The sequence below is a fragment of the Neodiprion lecontei genome, chromosome 4, assembly GCF_021901455.1.
Source record: "Neodiprion lecontei isolate iyNeoLeco1 chromosome 4, iyNeoLeco1.1, whole genome shotgun sequence".
Taxonomy (NCBI): domain Eukaryota; kingdom Metazoa; phylum Arthropoda; class Insecta; order Hymenoptera; family Diprionidae; genus Neodiprion; species Neodiprion lecontei.
In genome coordinates, this window is record NC_060263.1 from 25,929,012 (window position 1) to 25,948,320 (window position 19,309).

The window sequence follows — 19,309 nt, forward strand, 5'->3', positions numbered from 1 at the left end:
GTGACGTCGAGATACCGGCTCACAACGATTATTCCAGAGGTATTTCAGTCTTGTTTTTCCAAGTTGTTATGGAAGATCCGAGAAGGATAGATCATCGTTGACACAGACGCGGATGAATCAAATGACATTGAAATTGAACTTGAGGTTCCGATAAGTATGAATTCCACAAAACTAATTCCACGCGTCGATAAATTTTTCATGCGTATGTATGCAGCGTTCTTCCACGTCGCTTTAGGCGCCTCTGGATGTACGGATTGGACGAACGCTATTCGCATGCAACAGAATTGTTATGATACCTATAACTATACTCATAATATGCAATGCGGGATTAAAATATCAGTAGAAATACGCATGATCTTTGCCGATAATTGGTGTACTTTAAATTGCAGCATGGATTTCGGCCGCCTTACCATGCCATGTAAAAATTTCATCGAACATAACTTGGAATAAATCCCGTAGTATAGTATAAAAGATATATTACGTAGGTGATTGATAATAATTAACTTCAATGACGAGATTGCAAGCAGCTACAACGGGTACAATAAAATGAAAGAATGTAAAATTCGAAAATTTGATGATTTCGAAAAATTAACGACGGAGCCAGGAATCGAACCTGGCGTCTAGAGATGCTTTACCGGAGACTTACTCCACTAGACCACCTAGCCGCCCTGACTCTGTTGTCGTCAATTTCTCTCATCACCAGTGAGTTTCGAATTTTGTTTTCATGTGCCCGGGTATGTATGTGTTAAGAAATTTAAATTACAATATAATCTTGGCATATCATTGACAGCCATTATTGTTTGATATATGTATGAAATTTACGGTGTTGAATGTTATACTTGCTCGCGATATGAACCAATCTACCTTATAGATGTTTTATCTTTGAGTCACGATATTTTTCCTCGACGCCTGAGGGACTTTGACGTTGATTAACCTTGACCTATACTTAAGATGTTTAACGTATATCCAGCGTGAAAAGAGATCTATTCACTCAGGTCTTTTCCAGTTCAGGGTTACTTTTCAAAAACAAAGATATCCACAGTACAATAATATAGTGCAAAAATTATAATAGTAATCAACCAGATTGGTATTACATGAATGACATAGGTATCGTAATTGATTGTGAGACGAGAAAAAAATACAAGGCACAAGTGTCTTGATTAATTATTTTAATAGCTATAGCGTGGTAGCAATAATAAGTTTGCGCTAGTTGTTTTATCGTTGTTACGTACGATCTTTAATTATAGTTGTAAGTTTTTTCATTCATTTTCGATGTTAATGTTGCAGCACTCGAGAAAATTTAATCCTTGAACCATTGTCAAAGTGATTAACAAAGGAAGGAGACAAAACAGTTGCTTTTGAAATTTACGGTATAATAGTCGCCGAAACACGCGAATTGTGATTTATGTCTCCAAAAATTGGAAACTGGAGTCATATAAGCATATGCTGACCTCGATCTTGACCGTAGGATTTTTGCAAACCGTCTACCGGTTGACTAAAGTGGAATCACTAAAAATTTCTTACACCGGAAGTTTAATGTAAAAAAAAACAGTGTAACTATATTTTTTATACAAGAGCCAAAAATCAATAACAATTCTACGATCTTATATTTTCATTTGGCGATTCGATTCGCAGCTGGTATAAAAATTACCTGACCAGCCTCATCTTATTGTCAATTACCTGTTTAGATTTGAATAAGGACAAAGGAAAATAGTTGTAAATACTTACCAACCTAAGTTTGAGCATAATAAACACTGCGTTCTATAATTATCACAAATGAGGGTAGGTACAGAGGAAATATCTGTGCATATTTTGGACATGATATTTTAGAATAAACAAAGCTTCGAATGTTTCACGTTATAAGAACTCCTTCCTTGTCTTAATTATCATAAATTATCATTTTTATTTCAAGACATACAACCTGTGACTCATTGATGTTCTCAAAACCTTCTGTCGCAAATATTCACAAGAGTGTGTGCGGCTCGGTAAGGGAATAAATAACGAAACAACGGCCTCTTGAAATAGCCAAGATTTTGAGAAACGTACGGTCTCGTTCTCTGAACAACGTGAATTTATTTTTAAAACAGAATTTCAGTATACGTGCATTCAACTTATTATGCATTTGGTTAAAACAAACGGGGAGTCCCGTTCTCTGAACAACGTGAATATATTTTTACACTAAAATTTTACTATACATGCATCCAACGTACGACGCAGTTGGTTAAAACATATTTCAGGTTTGATCAGCTTGATTGTCAGATGATTTCAACAAGATTACTAAAACCAGGGTACGTAAACGTCATCGCAGTATGTACTGCCATATGACACGTACTCCGCAAAACAACGATAAAAATTGATAAATTCTTCCGTTTAAACATAACAACAATAATTACAATAATCTAAAATAACAATTATAATGAATTACGGAGCGTGGCCTAACAATATATTAACTAGCTAATTATTAGTATAATATAACGCATTCAGCCGAGACACGAGTGCGGATAGATAGTGGAAATTGTCGTACGGCAACTATTTCCCCTGTATGTACAATTATACATAGGTAAATATATAGGTACGTATGCATTTCGAGAGAAATACTGGATTCTGTTACACGGATAAAAAGAAGCATCGACTTATGGAAAATCGTTGAGGGTTTTATTACGGTCGAACCGGTTGTGGATGACCATCAAGGACAGTGTCGAAGAACATCGGCAAGGTTGATCGTACCTATTCGTCCGGGTTCGGTTTCCAGATGTGACGACAATTGACTGAACTACTCCTCGTTTTCTGCCCCGCGAATATCACGTCGTGCTCTCCAAGTATCGTTTGCGCTCGACCGAACCGTAACTGTACGAACACCTTCCACTGCCCGAAGCTCGGGACCAGGCGTTGGCCTTGTTCGAATAACTGTTGCACGCGATCAGAGAGTTCATCCCACTCGGTCTGTCTATCGGAACACCCTGGGCTCGGCCGCCGAGCGGCAAACTCGAACTGTCGTGCCTTCCGCTGTACGATAGAGGCTCCCTTATGTCATCCCTCGAACCTATCTCCGTGTAAGGCTTAGGACCGCCCGTGCAACAGCTCAACGAAATGCTGGCGACGATCGCCTAAACCGTGGATAGAACATTTCGAGATATTAAAAGGATGAGTAAGGATGCACCGTGAGAAGAATTTCCGATTACGCTATCCGATGTCAATACGACATTATCCAATGTAAATGTAACACCATCTGAGGTCAACGTAACGTTATCTGATATTAACGAAATACTAGGGAATCCCATTTCTGTAAGGGCATCTGTTAGTTGACTTTGTAATGATTACACAACAATATTCGAGGAGGTTTATTTCTCGTTTCAATCACTCTTTTGAATATGCTGGTCATAGCGCGCCATGAATTGACTCAGTAAATACATTTTATAAGAGAAAATCCGGGTCAAAGTGTGAAAGATTCACAAGAACAGGTGCCCCGAAACATGCAGGATGTTGCTCATCAATCTGGGTCAAATAAAAGTCGAGGTTGCATATCTCAAGTTAAGCCTCTACGGTAAATACCAATCCGCGGAAGCAAAAAAGTACCATTATACACAATTTTCTCTAAATCGAAAGGACTTTCAATATTTTTACTCCTTCCGTGAAGGTCTGGAATTATCATTAGTTGACAATGAAACAACAAAAGTATCGCTTTAATTGATAGTTAGTACTATAACACTAACCACCTTAGCAGCAATAAATTTCGAATATTAACTAAATTCCACGGGGGGGGGGGGGGGGGGGGGGGTATAAATGTGCGTAATATATAAAGTTGTTAAATCTGGGTAAAAGACTTGTGCGTCTTCCAATAACTAGTTATTGTTATGGTAGGTATTTCATACTTTTTCTTTGCACATTTCATACCAAGAATACTTTTTTTTTCAGGTAATCAGCATTTGTTGTTGGCGACTTTACAGTAAAAAATGTGAAAACAAAAATATCAAGCAAGATAATCGAATTATCAAAATTGTGACCTTTGAATTGTTCATTATTGTTACATACTACTTCAATACGAAATATTTTCATCTTCTCATAGCCCGACGTGTATAATTGGGCGATCAAACGAACATACCTAGTACGTGATGAATCTTATCCTGTAAATGAGTATCTTAACGGTTTCAATTGAAAAAATATACTGGGTAATGTACCCAGGTATCGTAAACTGTAGATACGATTCACGCATACCCTAAATCTTTTCGAAACGTAACTTGAAGTGCTAGCTGTTACAATAGGAAAAGGCTGTGAATACGGTACCTAATTGTACATTGGTCAGATCAAGTTCGCATTACCACCGTGTAAAGGGTACACTTGCACATTAGGTCGATTTAATGTGGATGCAATGATCATGTTCATTCTATACTTACCAAAGTGTCCGGCCCGAATCAAGAATCAATTGGTTCTTAGGATGTGCATGGAATTATACGATTACCATAGTCGAATTTTCACCAAAGTCTTTCACCAAATTTTCACCAATACAAACAACTTGAGAATTTTATTAATGGCGATGAAACTTACCACAAGAAGATGGAGTATGACTATGAACATCGATGCATTCCTGAAGCCGATGGTGTCCAGTAGAATGCCGGCAATACTGGGCCCGATGAAAGCTCCCAAAGCGAAAGTACTCGTCCACAGTCCGCTTATCAGACCGTAGGTCTCCAGGTTGTTAGAGAAGCCATGGGCTCTGCAATAACGCAATTGAAATCAACACTAAATTGGAGCTGGTGGGATCATGTTTACAGATCGAATGTTATCCCGCCGAGCTCGCACGTTTACTCCCACTCAGAGTTGTCGCATAGCATCGCCCTGTGAATTAATGTCGAATAACTCAGAGTCCTCCTTTCGCCGTTAAGTAGTTCCGGCTACTCGATAGTTCTTCGGCTCGGGGTTTGGACTTTGGGAAGCACCGCGCGGCGTGGCGGGTCGGGTTACCGCAGTTACCACCATGCATGCCGCCATGTTTCTACGGACAAGCCGCAGATCCATTTGCGCTTCGAGATCAACTTACATCGCCTCTGTCAGGGCGTGGGTGAAGCTGGCTACCAGCTGCGCGGCCATTCCGAAACCGTGAATTACCAGGCCCAGCACAGTCAGCCAGATCAGCGTCTCGCAAGGGATAAATGGCGCTGGACCCACAAGCCCGAATCCCACCATGACCAGGACGCAGCCGGCTATAGTCGGGATCTGAAAAGAAACGCCTTGATGGAACCGTTTCTTTGGTTGGCTTACCGAGGTTCAGCGCGGCGAGGCAAACCGACCTGTGGCTTCGAGTACTTGTCGCATATCCATCCCCAGGCTGGCGCCGTCATGGCGTAAAAGCCACCATTGATGACGAACATCAGACCCAGGACTACCGGGCTGAGGTTGAACTGGCGCAAGTGGGGCTCCAAGGTCGCCTGTAGAAACCCGATACTCATGCTGGTCGCGATAATCGATGCTGAGGCGACCATTACACCCGGAATTTTTAGGACTCTCAGGAAACCTGCAAGATTTTATGACAATTCGGTTTTTTCAGCGGTGCTAGCGTAGCGATGATTCAAAAGTACTCTGTGGAGCAACAAATTCAGTTTTCGAGACGAATGGGAAGGACCGTATCGGTTTAATCGTAAGTTAGGAAGAGAAAAAGAACCGTTTATTGAATCTCCAGCAATGTTACGAGTGCCGGCGGAGGTGAATATGAATGATTTAATATCACTGCTATGTGGTAGAAATAAATCTGAGTGAATCCTTTCATAATCACCAGCTAAAATACCAACAATGTCGTAAAAGCTTTATATTTAGTACGTTTAAAGTTATTATACTCTGTGTTGATCTTCATCACAAATTTTGCTCAGTGGCCAGATCTCCACAAATTGCTGGAAAACCATCCGAGAAATCTTATATCATTATCTATAATTATAACGCACAAATGCAGCTGTTGACAAACATCTCTTGTGCTGTACTTACACAAAGTTATTTTTATCCATTCTGTAAGCAACTATTTGTAAGATTTTTTTCATGCGATCTCTGGAAATTTCTATAGCGATCAAAATGAGACTAAAATTTGAGGTTCGGATCAAAAACACTTAGGTTAACCATTTTGAATGTTCTAATTGTAAAACTTTTTCTTAAATTGTTGATATTTTAGCTTCAGGATATTTTTTTATTCGTGTTTACCATCACGAGCACGAATAACCTTGCAGACGATTTTTCAAAATTTCGATAAAGACGGTTTGGCTCATTGATCCTGGAACTTAAGTATCGAATTGGATGAAGAGGTTTTTTTTTTTGCTCATATGAGATCCTGTTTTTGAACGCGATCGATGAATGAGGTATCGTACGAGTTAATTCCGATCATGCAAGGTTTAGTTTCGAAAAAATTATCCAAGTCTTGTGACCCATATAAACGAAACAAATTCCAGATTTTAAATTATTGCAGAATAACTCAACCGATTTAGATAAAATGTGATCTCAAAATTGCATATTTGGCGAAGCTTCAACCGGCTAAATTTTTGAAACACCAATACCATTTACGATTCTTGATTCAGCGCAAATATCTGAACGTTGTAGTACTATTAAAAATTCTGACGCTGCAAGCCGAAAAGTACACTAAATCTATCATTGTCGCGTATTCCGAGATTGGTGAAACACTCTCTTCATAATAGTAAGCATTCATTAGTTTCTCAAATTCCAACATGTCACGGAGTTCTCCTCAACTGCAAAACTGCGATACTTCCAACTCATCTCCCGGTTCCAACCGCTCCTCGATTTTTTGATAATTCCAAACGCAGCTGGATCCGAAAAGTGTCGTTGACTCCGCCAAAAAACAGCCTGACAGATCAGGATACCAAATGACAATTCAAGGTAACGTATTTCCGGTGAAACACGTGACCTTTTCTAACGCAAGGTAATCGTAATTACCGATTGTTTCGGTTCAGCCAGGCGAAGAAACCGAGAGTAATGACATTTGTACTCACACAACGCGAATAACTGCGTTTACTTTGTTTCTACCTACATTATGTACGCCACTGCGAGCCTATCCATTCTAGGCAGATGACGTTGTTATGCGGTAATTCGATGATTGTAATAACCTAACGTCAAGTTGACTCACAACTCTTTCAGAAATTACGAAAATAATGCCCAATGACAAGTGGACGCGGTAATTTTGAACAATCCTCTACCTCCGACCAGCTGGGTATCCTCTGCGTTTTGCTCGTGAGTTGGCAGCACAAATGATGTCATCACTGCGGCCAGGAAAAGCGCCGAGCCCAGAACAGCGAACGGCGTTGTGTAACCTCCGATCTACGGAAACATATTTTCACTAACATCTCACCAATAGAAATTTGTGCAAATATCGTTTTCAAAGGGAATGAGAAAATAGAAACCAATTATTTGAAAAATTTCTACTATATGAACGTATGAAAAACAGGATTTTTTCCTAAGATAATTGCCTGTTGAATATATCTTTTAGTGACCAGGAAACGGTACACGGTATTTTTCGTAATTAGTGAAGAATACGAAAGAATCGAATCTTTGCGTAGCATATTTTTTACTCCAGTGTTTTCGACATGTATAGACATTTTGTCTGAAGCGGATAATACAGTTTCAGTATTATTTTCCAGAAAATAATGACTACGCGAGATTGAATCCGTCTGCCGAAATTATCTTACAATAAATTCCTTTAGAATTGACGCAATAAATAATATTTATTTACTTTTTTTTATTTTGTTTACAATAAAGACACAATGCGTTTGGTCTTGTTCACTCGACTAAAATTGTTTCACACCGCAAAAGTGAAGGTGAAATCCTGGTAACCGTACGGGTATCGATTGCAGCCTCAGACCATGTGAAAAATCAAAGAATTTGAGAAAGGAATGACAGTTTGAAAGTGGAATGCACAAGCGATACAAGTAACTTTCATTCCGAGGAAACATTTCGTGAGGCTGAACGTAGAAATTGGCCTTGTCGAATACTGTGAATACAAGCAAGTGTATCTATCTATACTTGGCATCACGAGCGGTGACTATTATTCATTTATTGGATGCCAACAACAATAACATAAAGTACCGGAAGTAACCCGGCAATTATGTGTATAAGTACTTAGGTATATACTTTCTAAAAAAATCTCATAGTGCAGTGATCGCTTCTAGATAACGAAAGATCGTGGAGATTTTATACCTTTGTGTCACGTTCGCTAATCTCCGCGGCATGACGGGAGGTACACAAAAATGAAACGTGACGTAGGCAGTGCAAAAATACAGTCACTCCGGCGATAGTTGGTATTAGGTATAAGCTACCTCGGAGTTAATAAAAATTCACCTTCACTTCCAGCGACCCGGATCACCTCGATTGATTCAAATAATAAATAAATAAAAAAACGTGTTATGCATCGGTGGGATTAGATTTGTCGCATAAAGATTTCTGGTTTATGCAAATCAAGTGAGGTGCATATCGTTTCTTTCTCTCGATACTCGAGATTACAAGCCTTTCTAAGTGTGGTAAACAACGCTCATGCTGTGGGTTTTCGTTCTAAGATTCAGTTTTCGAAAACCTAGTAATTAGGGAAAATATACAGTTAGTTAAAATACACGCAACCTTATTGCCTCTCGACTATCACGACACCCTTTATTGTCTCCGGTCACGAGATTCTTAATGAGCTCAACTGTACATTCTATGCGTAAGTATTTTGTATCCGTATTCACAGATTGGAATATGAGTCTACGCTTTTTACCGCGATAGTGTATAAGATTGATAAGGTATAATTGTTATAAACAGAGCAGTTAATTACAATAATCGAGTTTCAATTACTCCATAAGTTATTCTGCATAAGCTAGGCAAGAAAAGAAAATAATTATAATCAATTTGAACCGTTTATCTGATTATAATTGGAATCTTCTGGATTAAACAAGAATAAAGATTATCTTTCAGTCTGAAATAAATAAGTTGTTCTAAATTAAGTGAATCAAGCATTTAAAATTCTCTGAAGTTTTACTTCACTTAAATTCACAACGAATCGTCTATTCGATGATGAAAAACTGTTTTGAAATCCGCCGTGATTAAACTTATTGCAAAATAATGTTTTGAAAACAGAGTGCGAATCTCGAGATGAGAGGAGACTGTATTTTAATAATCAATTAATTTCTCGTAATCGTACCCACGCACTTAAAATACTTACACATGTATATATTATTATTCTGTATATATATATACATGTATAATATACAATAGCGCAACGAAACATGGATGCAAAAAAAAGTTGCTTACAGAATAGCGATGCATTGTACAAAAATTAGTTTTTCCAGCTCCCTATTTTTTGGCAATTACCCACTTTCCGCACTTGTGACACAATATACTATTCGTGTTCGAACGTGTGCAGGCAAGCAGAAAAAATTCTGAAAACGGTACTACGTGGTAGAAGATGGCATGAAAAAGAAAAACATACGATAACCTTGAGAACGAGTTCAACTCTCTCGCTGTCTTTCATCCGGGTCTTTACTTCTTGTTTAACCGTTCAAATTTCGTTAGCGCGTGAAGATCAGCCGAGTAACGCATCGCACTAAAGTAACACGGGTTGCCTGCTTACAGGCGCCGCCGAAGTCCGCGTATTTTCGAAAGTCAGAAGAATCTGATTCCGAAACGCAGTAAGGGGAAAATCAATGCTCAATTGTTGGCAGATTTTACCCTTGATTTAAACACTCATTCGATTTACCTGATACAAGGCTCCGCCAACGGTGGGTCCCACGATAAGGCCCAAGCCAAAGAAGGTCTCAAGACTGGCGAATGTTGTGGCGACGTTGTCGGGAAATTCCTTGGCAATTATGGCGAAGCTAGCCGTCAGAAATGCCGCGTTGCCCAAGGCTTCTACGATCCGAATCACGAAGGAGAGAATTATGAATGGATAGTGACCCGCGACTCTGTCCAGGAGACCGAAGAATATAGCGCAGGTCCCAGTGGTCAATATTCCACCGTTGAAAAGCAGCTTTGGACCTATTCGATTTAACTGCGAAGCAAAGAATAATATATACTTTGCTTATTCGGTATCAGCTTTCAAAAACCCCGATGCGTGACGGGAATTTTTTGATAACGCCATTTAATCACGACGCTTCGACTAGTTCTCTTAATTGAAACGTGATCAAGCACAACTCGGGATTCGCAAGAAATCATCGTTAGTACGTATAGCTGAACACAACTAGAAACTCACGCAGAATCTGCGTTATGTCTCAAAACTCTGTAATACCGACGCTATTTTCAGCATAATCTTGATTCTTTTTTTTTCATATTTCAATGCAATATTTACAAGTTTTTTAACTCTCATGAGAGATTTCTTTATTTCTCCATGAAAAATGGAATTTCTTTATTGTTGGTTTTCGTATTTCTATAAGTATTCGAATCACAGTTTCAAAGATTGCCCACTGACTATTGTTGTTGAAGACGATGAAAATATTTGTGTAATAATATACGTGTAGTTCAATTTTCTCCAACCTCGAGCATTGCTTCAGGATCTGTTGTAAACTCACGTCGGTTATCGCACTTTAACCCAGTGTGCACAAAACCTAAAGACTACACAACCAGGGTGGGATTAGAATATCAAATGAAAAATGATACAGCTGTCGCGGTTTCTTTGATAGATCGGTGACTCGTGACTGACTGACGCCTATAATATACGTATCCTGCAACTGATGTCAAGCGGAAGTTGAGATCAACTGTCAAAGGTTAATTGTCAAAGAGAATTTTACTGCGCAGCGACGATTGAGCGGACATTATGCTGAACGTAGATTTCACGTATAGACATATTGAATACAACAATAAATAGTTTGAATAAGTAAATGAGACAGATCTTGATCCGGGTTCAAATATTGCTGGTGCTGTGGACTTTAGAAATACTTCATGCGCATATCTTTACTTAGTCACGGCACGGGTCCAAAAGAACGAAAAATTTTGTGATTATTTAAATATCCTGCCTCAGCTTATCCCACACGTAGATTCTAATTGTTTCGAGAAAAAAAAAACGATGGTGCGGAAAGTGCCTTTTCCTTCTCAGAGCAAATATAACTTAATCATCCTGAAATGATTGCTAAAATTTCACCCGTACTAGAGGCTCTACTGTACATTCAGATCCGCAAATGTTCCAGCTTCTGAATATTCACAATCGTTTTTTGTCGTCGAAATTTAATTACAAGCTATCATTTCAATTTTATAACGATTCCCCAAAAATAGCAAGCATCTAATCATAAACTGTGTATTGATAGCATACGTTATTAAATTATTGACGATAAGATAGATGGTAGTGTTATAATACGTACACATACATTTCTAATGGAATTCGTCGAATTGGAGATTGAAATAACAAGTGTGAGATGAATTCAAGCGGATAATTAGTTAGGTAGTTTCAATAAATCATTAATGAAAGAATATTACTCACGTGTTGACCGTATACTGGACTGATGAAAAATACAACCAATTCAAATATTCCGAAAACAAGTCCGTACTCCGAAGCTGAGGCACCTTTTTTCTCTGCCTGCAAAATAAAACAATTTCATGAGGTGATATAACATTGAACCACGTATTAAAATGTCATTAAAGTGTGTACGTTAATTGCTTATCGCAATTTAATACGATTAAACTGATATAAAAAATTAGTATTTACAAACGCGAGAATAAAAAGAACGGAACATCGAATGTGAGACGCAATTAGTTTGTCACGTAATCGTAAATATTATATCGTTATTAAGCAGCTTCGTAGGATATAAATTTCTGATAAATTTGAACGGAATGAACTCATCGCTGGATCAAGAATTATTTTCGTGACAAATGATACCCCATATTCCGGTGTTAATGATGCGAGGAAATGGGCTGTGTACGATAGTTACAGATTTTTCCTACACGAACAAAAAGTGGCCACTCTATTCAAAACCATACGATACATGGTGAATAAATTAAATTTTTATCGCGCAGTTACGTAGTTTTTATTACATACCCCTGGAACTTTCCTACACGATAAAAGATTATTACATACTTTCCAACTTCCTTCACATGCACCGAGTTCTCGATTGATCTAAGCATTTATTCTGGTGAAAATCAAACGCCAAAGATTCAAGGTTGAATTTTTGTTTCTGTTTTTTAAAGTATCGAGCGTGTGAGATATTTGATCGATTTGATCGAAATAATGGTAATTTCTGATTGACTATAAACACGATTTTTTGTGGCCACTGATAAAAATGTAATTTACGTTACAATTACTATATAATTCTAGTATAACAGTTATCGTGACAATAATGGTTTAAATATTGCTGGAATTACAAGAGAATGAAAGACATTAAATCTGTTTATCTGGTCTACTACATTGTGTCACATAAATGGAGCCCCAATTATAATTACTATTGTACCAACATCAAATTGTCACAACAGTTACAATAAAATAGATTACGCGTGACCATATTCAAAACGACTAGTCACGCGTAATAGACTTTCTGTTTACAGCTTGAAAACTAATTTTCATTTCGTACCTAAATTTACGGTCTTCGTTTGTGATAATGAATGATAATAATTAAGATAGCACTATAGCAACCAATTAAATTCTAGTCAACGATCATGAAATTCGGAGATAAAAAAATCAGAGTTCGAAAAAAATCTTACTAAAGCGCTTGAAAATAGTTATACCCGTATGCCATGAGAGTAAGAAAATTCGATTTTCAGGCAGATCGTCAATTTCGTTAACTCACCTCCTGGGGGTAAAAGGGTGCTTGGAGAGAAACGCAGATCGCGTTTGCAAAATCGGCAATGCTTATGACGATAAGGGTCAGCCATTGTCTCCTTGTGAATTGTCCGACCATCGCGAGCAATTTCTCAAAGCCAGGAACACCGTGGTCTCGAGCTGTACGATCTTGGTCCTGGGCACGTGGCACGCTAAGCACTGAATGCCGACTACGTCCGCGACCGCCGATAGGGGTAGTAAATCTAGTAAATATAAACGTATACCGACAGATCTCCGTGTATGTGAAAACATCGTGCGTCTAATTGTAACGGCTTGGGTCAAAAGTCGCAAGATATGTCTCAGTGCGACTCTGATTCATTATCACAACATTGCCTTACAACACGCGGTCAGTGTGCGCCGACCGGGGCCGACGATCTATAAACAGCGTTTAATATTGTCGCAGCTCGTTTTTTATCGATCGAACATCATGAGGATACTGAATAGCTTATACTCCGGAGATTCGGGATCGCCGCTTCCATTCTAATTTACGCAGATTCCCGCGGTCGGAAGAAGTGCGAAATTTTATAATCTACCACGCAAAATCTTTGCATCAGACTTATGGTAGCTTTTCTATCCTTGGGTCATCCGAGTTTACCAAAGTAACACCGTGAATAGGGAGCCGTCCGTTAATTACGTAAGGACTTTCATGGAGGGGGGTATCCAACAATCTGTCCCTGCTTAATTTATGGATGGTCCCAAGGCTTGAGAAGTACAGGAAAAGAAGCACCGTCGACAAACCGGCATATCTCGTCTGCTAATTAAATATATCGGAGTCTGTCTTGTAGGCATGGGTGAGCACTATGGCGCTGTAGTGACGAGAATGTTTTTGTGAAAATATATCACGCGAATATTGAGGTATATGAAATATTTCCTGACAGCAGTAGGACTTCAGTTTTGGTACATCGAATTGGTGCAAAAATAAATATTTGTCAAAAAATAACTTATATATAAAAAACATATGGGACTCTTTATATAGTATATCTTTTGCCATCAGGCAAAGTCTTTTGACATTGATATCGGGCGTCTTGACGTTTCGGTCCGCCACTTGATGGCTGGATTTAAGATTCACAAATGAGAAAAAGCGACAAGTCTGGGAAGTGGGATAACGTAATAGTCGGTTGGAATTGCTCGGTCCAAATGCAATTCAATGAAGTCTTTTCACTATCGAATTGTTTAATATTGACTGGATTATTTATTATGCTATCACGTAGTGTTACAAATTGTATTTTGACCTCTCCGTAGATATCGCTATTTGTTTTTTGTGTTTACTCAATTTCCTTTTTTTATCTACGCGATATTACTATTAGCCGCACTACATAGGTATTGTATATACGTGATGACTGAGAAATTTCATTATTACAAATCATCAAAATGGGCTATACTTGATGATCACACTTCATGCTGAAACTACATGAATTAGTATATTATCGATTCATTTTTGAATCAATGTATCTGGCCTTATATTTTAGAACGTAAAGAAATTCACACTGACTCAACATTACTTTTTTCATATTGCTCAACTAAATTCTACATGTATAATGATTTGAAGAGCAAACACTGCTCGAAAGAAAGGAATACTTCATGTTGCTTTCAATCACTAGTTAGAAAATATTAAACTTTTATCCGTACTGCATGACCAATAATTTGCAGGTTATTTCATAAAGCTTAGCAATATTTCAACACGATTTCAGAAGTATTTTATACATCAAATCAATGTTTTTCAGTATTCATCCTGCATCACAGTCGTCGAATAAGCGATCAATTCGCGTGACCAGATATAAAAATAGCCAGAAATAATTTAACTTTTCGCAGATACATTTGATTTCTTTGACATTTTTATCGTCAAGATATTGGAAATCTTTTCATGCAATGAATATTTTGTAAGAAAACCCTAGATTCTAAGTCGTTACTGATCAACGCCTTACTTACTACGATTCCTAACAACACATTCCTAACAACCGCTGCTTGGCTCACTCGATAAGTTGTCGACGGAACAGATTTCCGCTCATCCTCCCATTCCACGATGACGGAACCTTACCTAAAGTCGGAGTTGATCCAATGAGCTTTGTTCCCACCGATGGTTCAGAGAATTCTGTCGCACGACGTTGCGCGAAGCGAGTACTACCTATATTTTGTAGATGGCTAGGGCAAATTCTGAGACGTTTAACAGTACTTGCTGAATAGCAGGGTAGAATGTGGTTACGCACGATTGTCGTAAGAATAAAGACTGGTGACATTTATTGTGTAAATTGAAAATTCATGAAGAAATGAGCAGCAACAAGATTCAATCCTGTTCCGTACGGCGAGCGAGACTCGTTTCCAGCGCTTGATAAACGGCACATTTGCTGCACCAGCCGCCCCCGAGGTCTATCAACAAGTATTAATCACAGCCACTATTTGATAGCAGACAGCAGCACCACACTTAGCAGTACTTTGACAAGAGATTGACGGTGCTCAGTGGGTGTTTTCACTTTTCGCGAATTGGGCCTTCTCATTTTGCTTAACTCGGAGCAAGTTTTTCCACCTGACACACGTTCCTGACGAACATCAAAATTTCCACGATGAAGAAAAAGGTTCGTCAACGATACCAGAATGTACTTGAATACGCAGCTCATTTATCACAATTCGGCAGCATCTGCGATGCTCTCTGCGTGACGATTTACCCTCGCAGTTATCGCCTGTTTTCATCTTCAATAACACAATTCTTCGCTCCTTCGCAGGTTCTATTAATGGGCAAAAGTGGCTCTGGCAAGACCAGTATGCGCAGCATCATATTTGCCAACTACATCGCTCGGGATACACGGCGTCTTGGAGCAACCAGTAAGGATTTTGCGCTCTACATTACATTCGGTTTCAACTCTGTTCATCTTTGTTCCAACAAGATTGATTGAGCTTGACCTTTGGACTCAGTTTAATTAGGGAGAGGGAAAAGATGGAGAAGGGGCAATGGGACAAGGACATATATGCGTTAAAAGCTATCAACCAGAAATAATTCTCTGATAGTGTGATACTTCGTTTAATTATTACTCACGTGACATTCGTCAATCCCCTCGTATTTGGTTATTAGCTTATGAATTGGTGACAAGAGATATGTCAGTCACAGAATCCTGGGATTTTGAATGTCTGAAATATCCTAGAAACTTACGCTAATAATCAATTTAAAAAATTGGAGAAATATGTTTGAGCTTTTCTTAGCTTTTGGGAATGTCTCCGCTTTTCATCAATGTCCGTCTTTTGTACTTTTCCACTTGTCAATATTCTATGATTTTGTTTTGAGAACAGCCGATAACGATTTATTAAAGCGAATTACTTATATGTTTCTTTGTTGATGAAACTTGATTGTTTATAATTTTAATTAGTTCATATAAAAGTACATGCAATCACTTTTGTTGAAAATAGTCGCCTTTTTCTAGCCTATTCGCCAAAGGAAATTACTATTCCAATAATGTTACTGAAAGATCAAGTCTTCAGTCCCAAAAACTCATGGAATATTTTGAGTTTATTGTACTGTAAACCATGACATGCTTGTCATTCCTTTAAAGAAACCTTTTTCTATTTTGTAACTAACTTTCCGTGTTCATCTTTTCAAAAGATGTTCTGTAGTTTTCTCCTCACGAGAGCACCCAATTTATGCTCTCTGTGAGAATGAATGCCTTACCATTTTATTTTGGAGTTTCATTACTGTATGACAAACCTGGATTTGCCAACTTGCGAAGGTCTGATACATCTCAAACACCAATAGAATGTGCTCAAAGAATTTAAAATAAGATGATTGTAAGATTGACTTAAGTTTTGTACATATTTATTTATTGTATGTTTACCGTTTTTCTTAAACAGTTGACGTGGAGCACAGCCATGTTAGATTTCTCGGCAACTTGGTGTTGAATTTATGGGATTGCGGTGGTCAAGAAGCATTTATGGAAAACTATTTTGCTTCCCAAAGGGATAACATTTTTAGAAATGTTGAAGTATTGATCTATGTGTTTGACGTCGAGTCTCGAGAGTTAGATAAAGACATGCACTATTATCAAAGCTGCCTGGAAGCCATTCTGCAGAATAGTCCTGATGCCAAGATATTCTGCTTGGTCCACAAAATGGATTTGGTTCAGGAAGACAAAAGAGATTTGATATTCAGAGAGCGTGAAGAAGATCTGAAGAGATTAAGCTTGCCATTGGAATGCACGTGTTTCAGAACTAGCATATGGGACGAAACACTATACAGGTAAAACAAAACGTATCACATTTTTGGCAGATATTAAGATGTATACATTTTTCTACTTTTACAGAGCATGGTCATCAATTGTTTATATGTTGATCCCAAATGTTAAAGAGCTAGAGCTAAGCCTAAACCAATTTGCGAATATCATAGATGCGGATGAAGTTCTACTTTTTGAACGTGCAACGTTTTTAGTAATCAGTCATTGTCAAAGACGAGTGCACAGAGATGTTCACAGATTTGAAAAAGTCTCCAACATAATCAAGCAGTTCAAACTTAGCTGCAGGTAATTTTTCAGATATTTAAAAAACTTCTACTTTGTGACTTGAGTAACATATCCGTAATAATATTTACTTATATTCTGTGTTTTTCAGCAAATTGGCGGCACAATTTCAAAGCATGGAAGTGAGAAATACAAATTTTGCAGCCTTCATTGATGTCTTTACGTCAAATACATACGTCATGGTTATCATGTCCGACCCAGCCATACGTAAGTTCACAGACTGCGATTTAATGAAAGATTTATCTTTATCCAATTAACACGAGTTCAACGGACACGGTCCAAAATATCAAAACCATTATTACTTATCTCTGTAGTCCCATATCTATTGTACACGAGTGATTATAATTTGGCGCAAAAATTCAGGGAATTTTGAAGTCATATAAAGAGATCGATTTTAATTCTTGATATTATTGTAACCTACGGTTTTTATCGTCAATCGACGAACAGAAGGCAATTGAAAGATGTATAATTTTCGTAGTTCCATACTTGTTGCACACTTAAAATATGATTGTCACCAACATGGTCCGCATCTTGAATACGTTTTTAAAACCGTAAATGATAAGTGCTGCTTCCGCTTTTGGCTTCTTGACAAAAATAACACTAACTACTACTTACACAATTAATACCGAAGTTCAAAGTTTGATTTTATAATTTTCAGCGTCAGCAGCAACACTTATAAATATTCGGAATGCACGAAAGCACTTTGAAAAATTGGAGCGTGCCAGTCAGAGTTCAGCATTGAGCAGATAGAAGTTACCTCGACCCAGGCGCAGCATCACCCGGGTCCAGTCAATTCACCACTGTTGAGATAATTCGATAATTAAAATGAGCATTGACCACTATTAGCATGAAAATTGTAACTTATCTCCGATTCATGCCATGGCTAATGTGAGCATGAGATGTAGAGTCAATATTCTCAGTTTCTTTTTATATCCACTCTGTTTCTCTTAATTGAAGCTCACTATGAAGCCATTCGTGTTCTGAAAAGATACCCATTCTCTCTGTAATGATACGTTTTGTTGTGCGAATGATGAAGAAGGAAGTATTAATCACTGTCCCCCAATCGATTATAAATGATATGCTGTAAGATGCAAACACGTATATATACGTACATGTGCTGCCCATATGTTACTACTACTATTAATACTACTACACTGAACTTGATTATATCGAGGGAAAGAGTGCTAAAATCATAATTATAACAGTTCAATATTGCAGAAATTCTAAATGCATGATCAGATGCGTTAGCTCATGTAATTTCTCAATTTGAAAACAAGTAAACTCGTTCTTCTCATCAATCAATCGGTAATCTTGGAAGAAGCCGTTAAGAGTATACACAGCTTTCCATGTCCTATTCTATGGTTTCTAGCACTCGTTCTCTATTATTCTATTCTTAGGGTAAATTTGTGCATGCGTTCTCATCATTGTTCGCAAGATGTTTCAAAAAAAAACTCAGCTCCATAGATTCATGTAACATCTGGCTTGATAATTGATGATTTCGCGTAGATCAATTGTATAATAGACTATATTTGTATTATAAATCATTATCTTATAAATATTCTGTATAATATTATTACTACAATTATTATTTTTATCTCAATTTGCTATCATTATTATTCTTATTATTATTATCATCATACCATGGTATTAAGTTTATAAAATGAGTTTGATAAATGTGTGCTACTACTCGTGAATTTAAAAGAAAAAATAAGGAAATAACATTTATTAAATAAAACACTTAACGATCATTTCGTGACCTTTTTTGAAAGCACTGATTTGCAGTTACCCAAGTTTTTGGGATTTATCGCTACCAAATCAGATTCATGACTAATGAAGGACCAGACGAAGTTCGCAGTTTGCTAAAAGTATACTTTTTTTCAACACGTATCCCTTTTACATTCGAGCATGTATATAGCAAAGGCAGATATGTAATTCTAGTTTGCTATTGCGTATCTTTTGCGATAACTACGTAAACGTAATACCAGTCAATGCAATGTGGATGAATATTTACTACGTTGATTTTGAATTTCCCGCTAAAGATGTAGAC

At 37.8% G+C, this 19,309-nt stretch overlaps 2 protein-coding genes across 4 annotated transcripts; one reads left to right on the plus strand and one right to left on the minus strand.

Moving 5' to 3' along the window:
- Positions 1–1,879: 1,879 nt before the first annotated feature.
- Positions 1,880–12,956, minus strand: LOC107217375 (MFS-type transporter SLC18B1). Of its 3 annotated transcripts, none has more exons than XM_015654878.2 (8): positions 12,732–12,956; positions 11,432–11,527; positions 9,719–10,009; positions 7,191–7,311; positions 5,289–5,512; positions 5,039–5,214; positions 4,546–4,714; positions 1,880–3,107 (listed from the first exon to the last, which is right to left on the minus strand). In XM_015654878.2, the coding sequence occupies exons 1-8, from the start codon at positions 12,840–12,842 to the stop codon at positions 2,802–2,804; spliced, it is 1,494 nt and encodes a 497-aa protein (XP_015510364.1). In that variant the 5' UTR covers positions 12,843–12,956; the 3' UTR covers positions 1,880–2,801. The 3 variants fall into 3 exon arrangements, with proteins under 3 accessions (XP_015510364.1, XP_046592614.1, XP_046592615.1); XM_046736658.1 differs by having other exon boundaries at positions 5,039–5,210; positions 5,285–5,512; positions 12,732–12,955; XM_046736659.1 differs by lacking the exon at positions 5,039–5,214 and having other exon boundaries at positions 5,260–5,512.
- Positions 12,957–14,886: 1,930 nt separating this feature from the next.
- On the plus strand, positions 14,887–18,997 carry LOC107217372 (ras-related GTP-binding protein A). The gene is made up of 6 exons (XM_015654876.2): positions 14,887–15,336; positions 15,484–15,583; positions 16,601–16,985; positions 17,050–17,265; positions 17,354–17,469; positions 17,921–18,997. Exons 1-6 carry the CDS (start codon positions 15,325–15,327, stop codon positions 18,010–18,012), a joined length of 921 nt encoding a protein of 306 aa, XP_015510362.1. The 5' UTR covers positions 14,887–15,324; the 3' UTR covers positions 18,013–18,997.
- Positions 18,998–19,309: the final 312 nt, after the last annotated feature.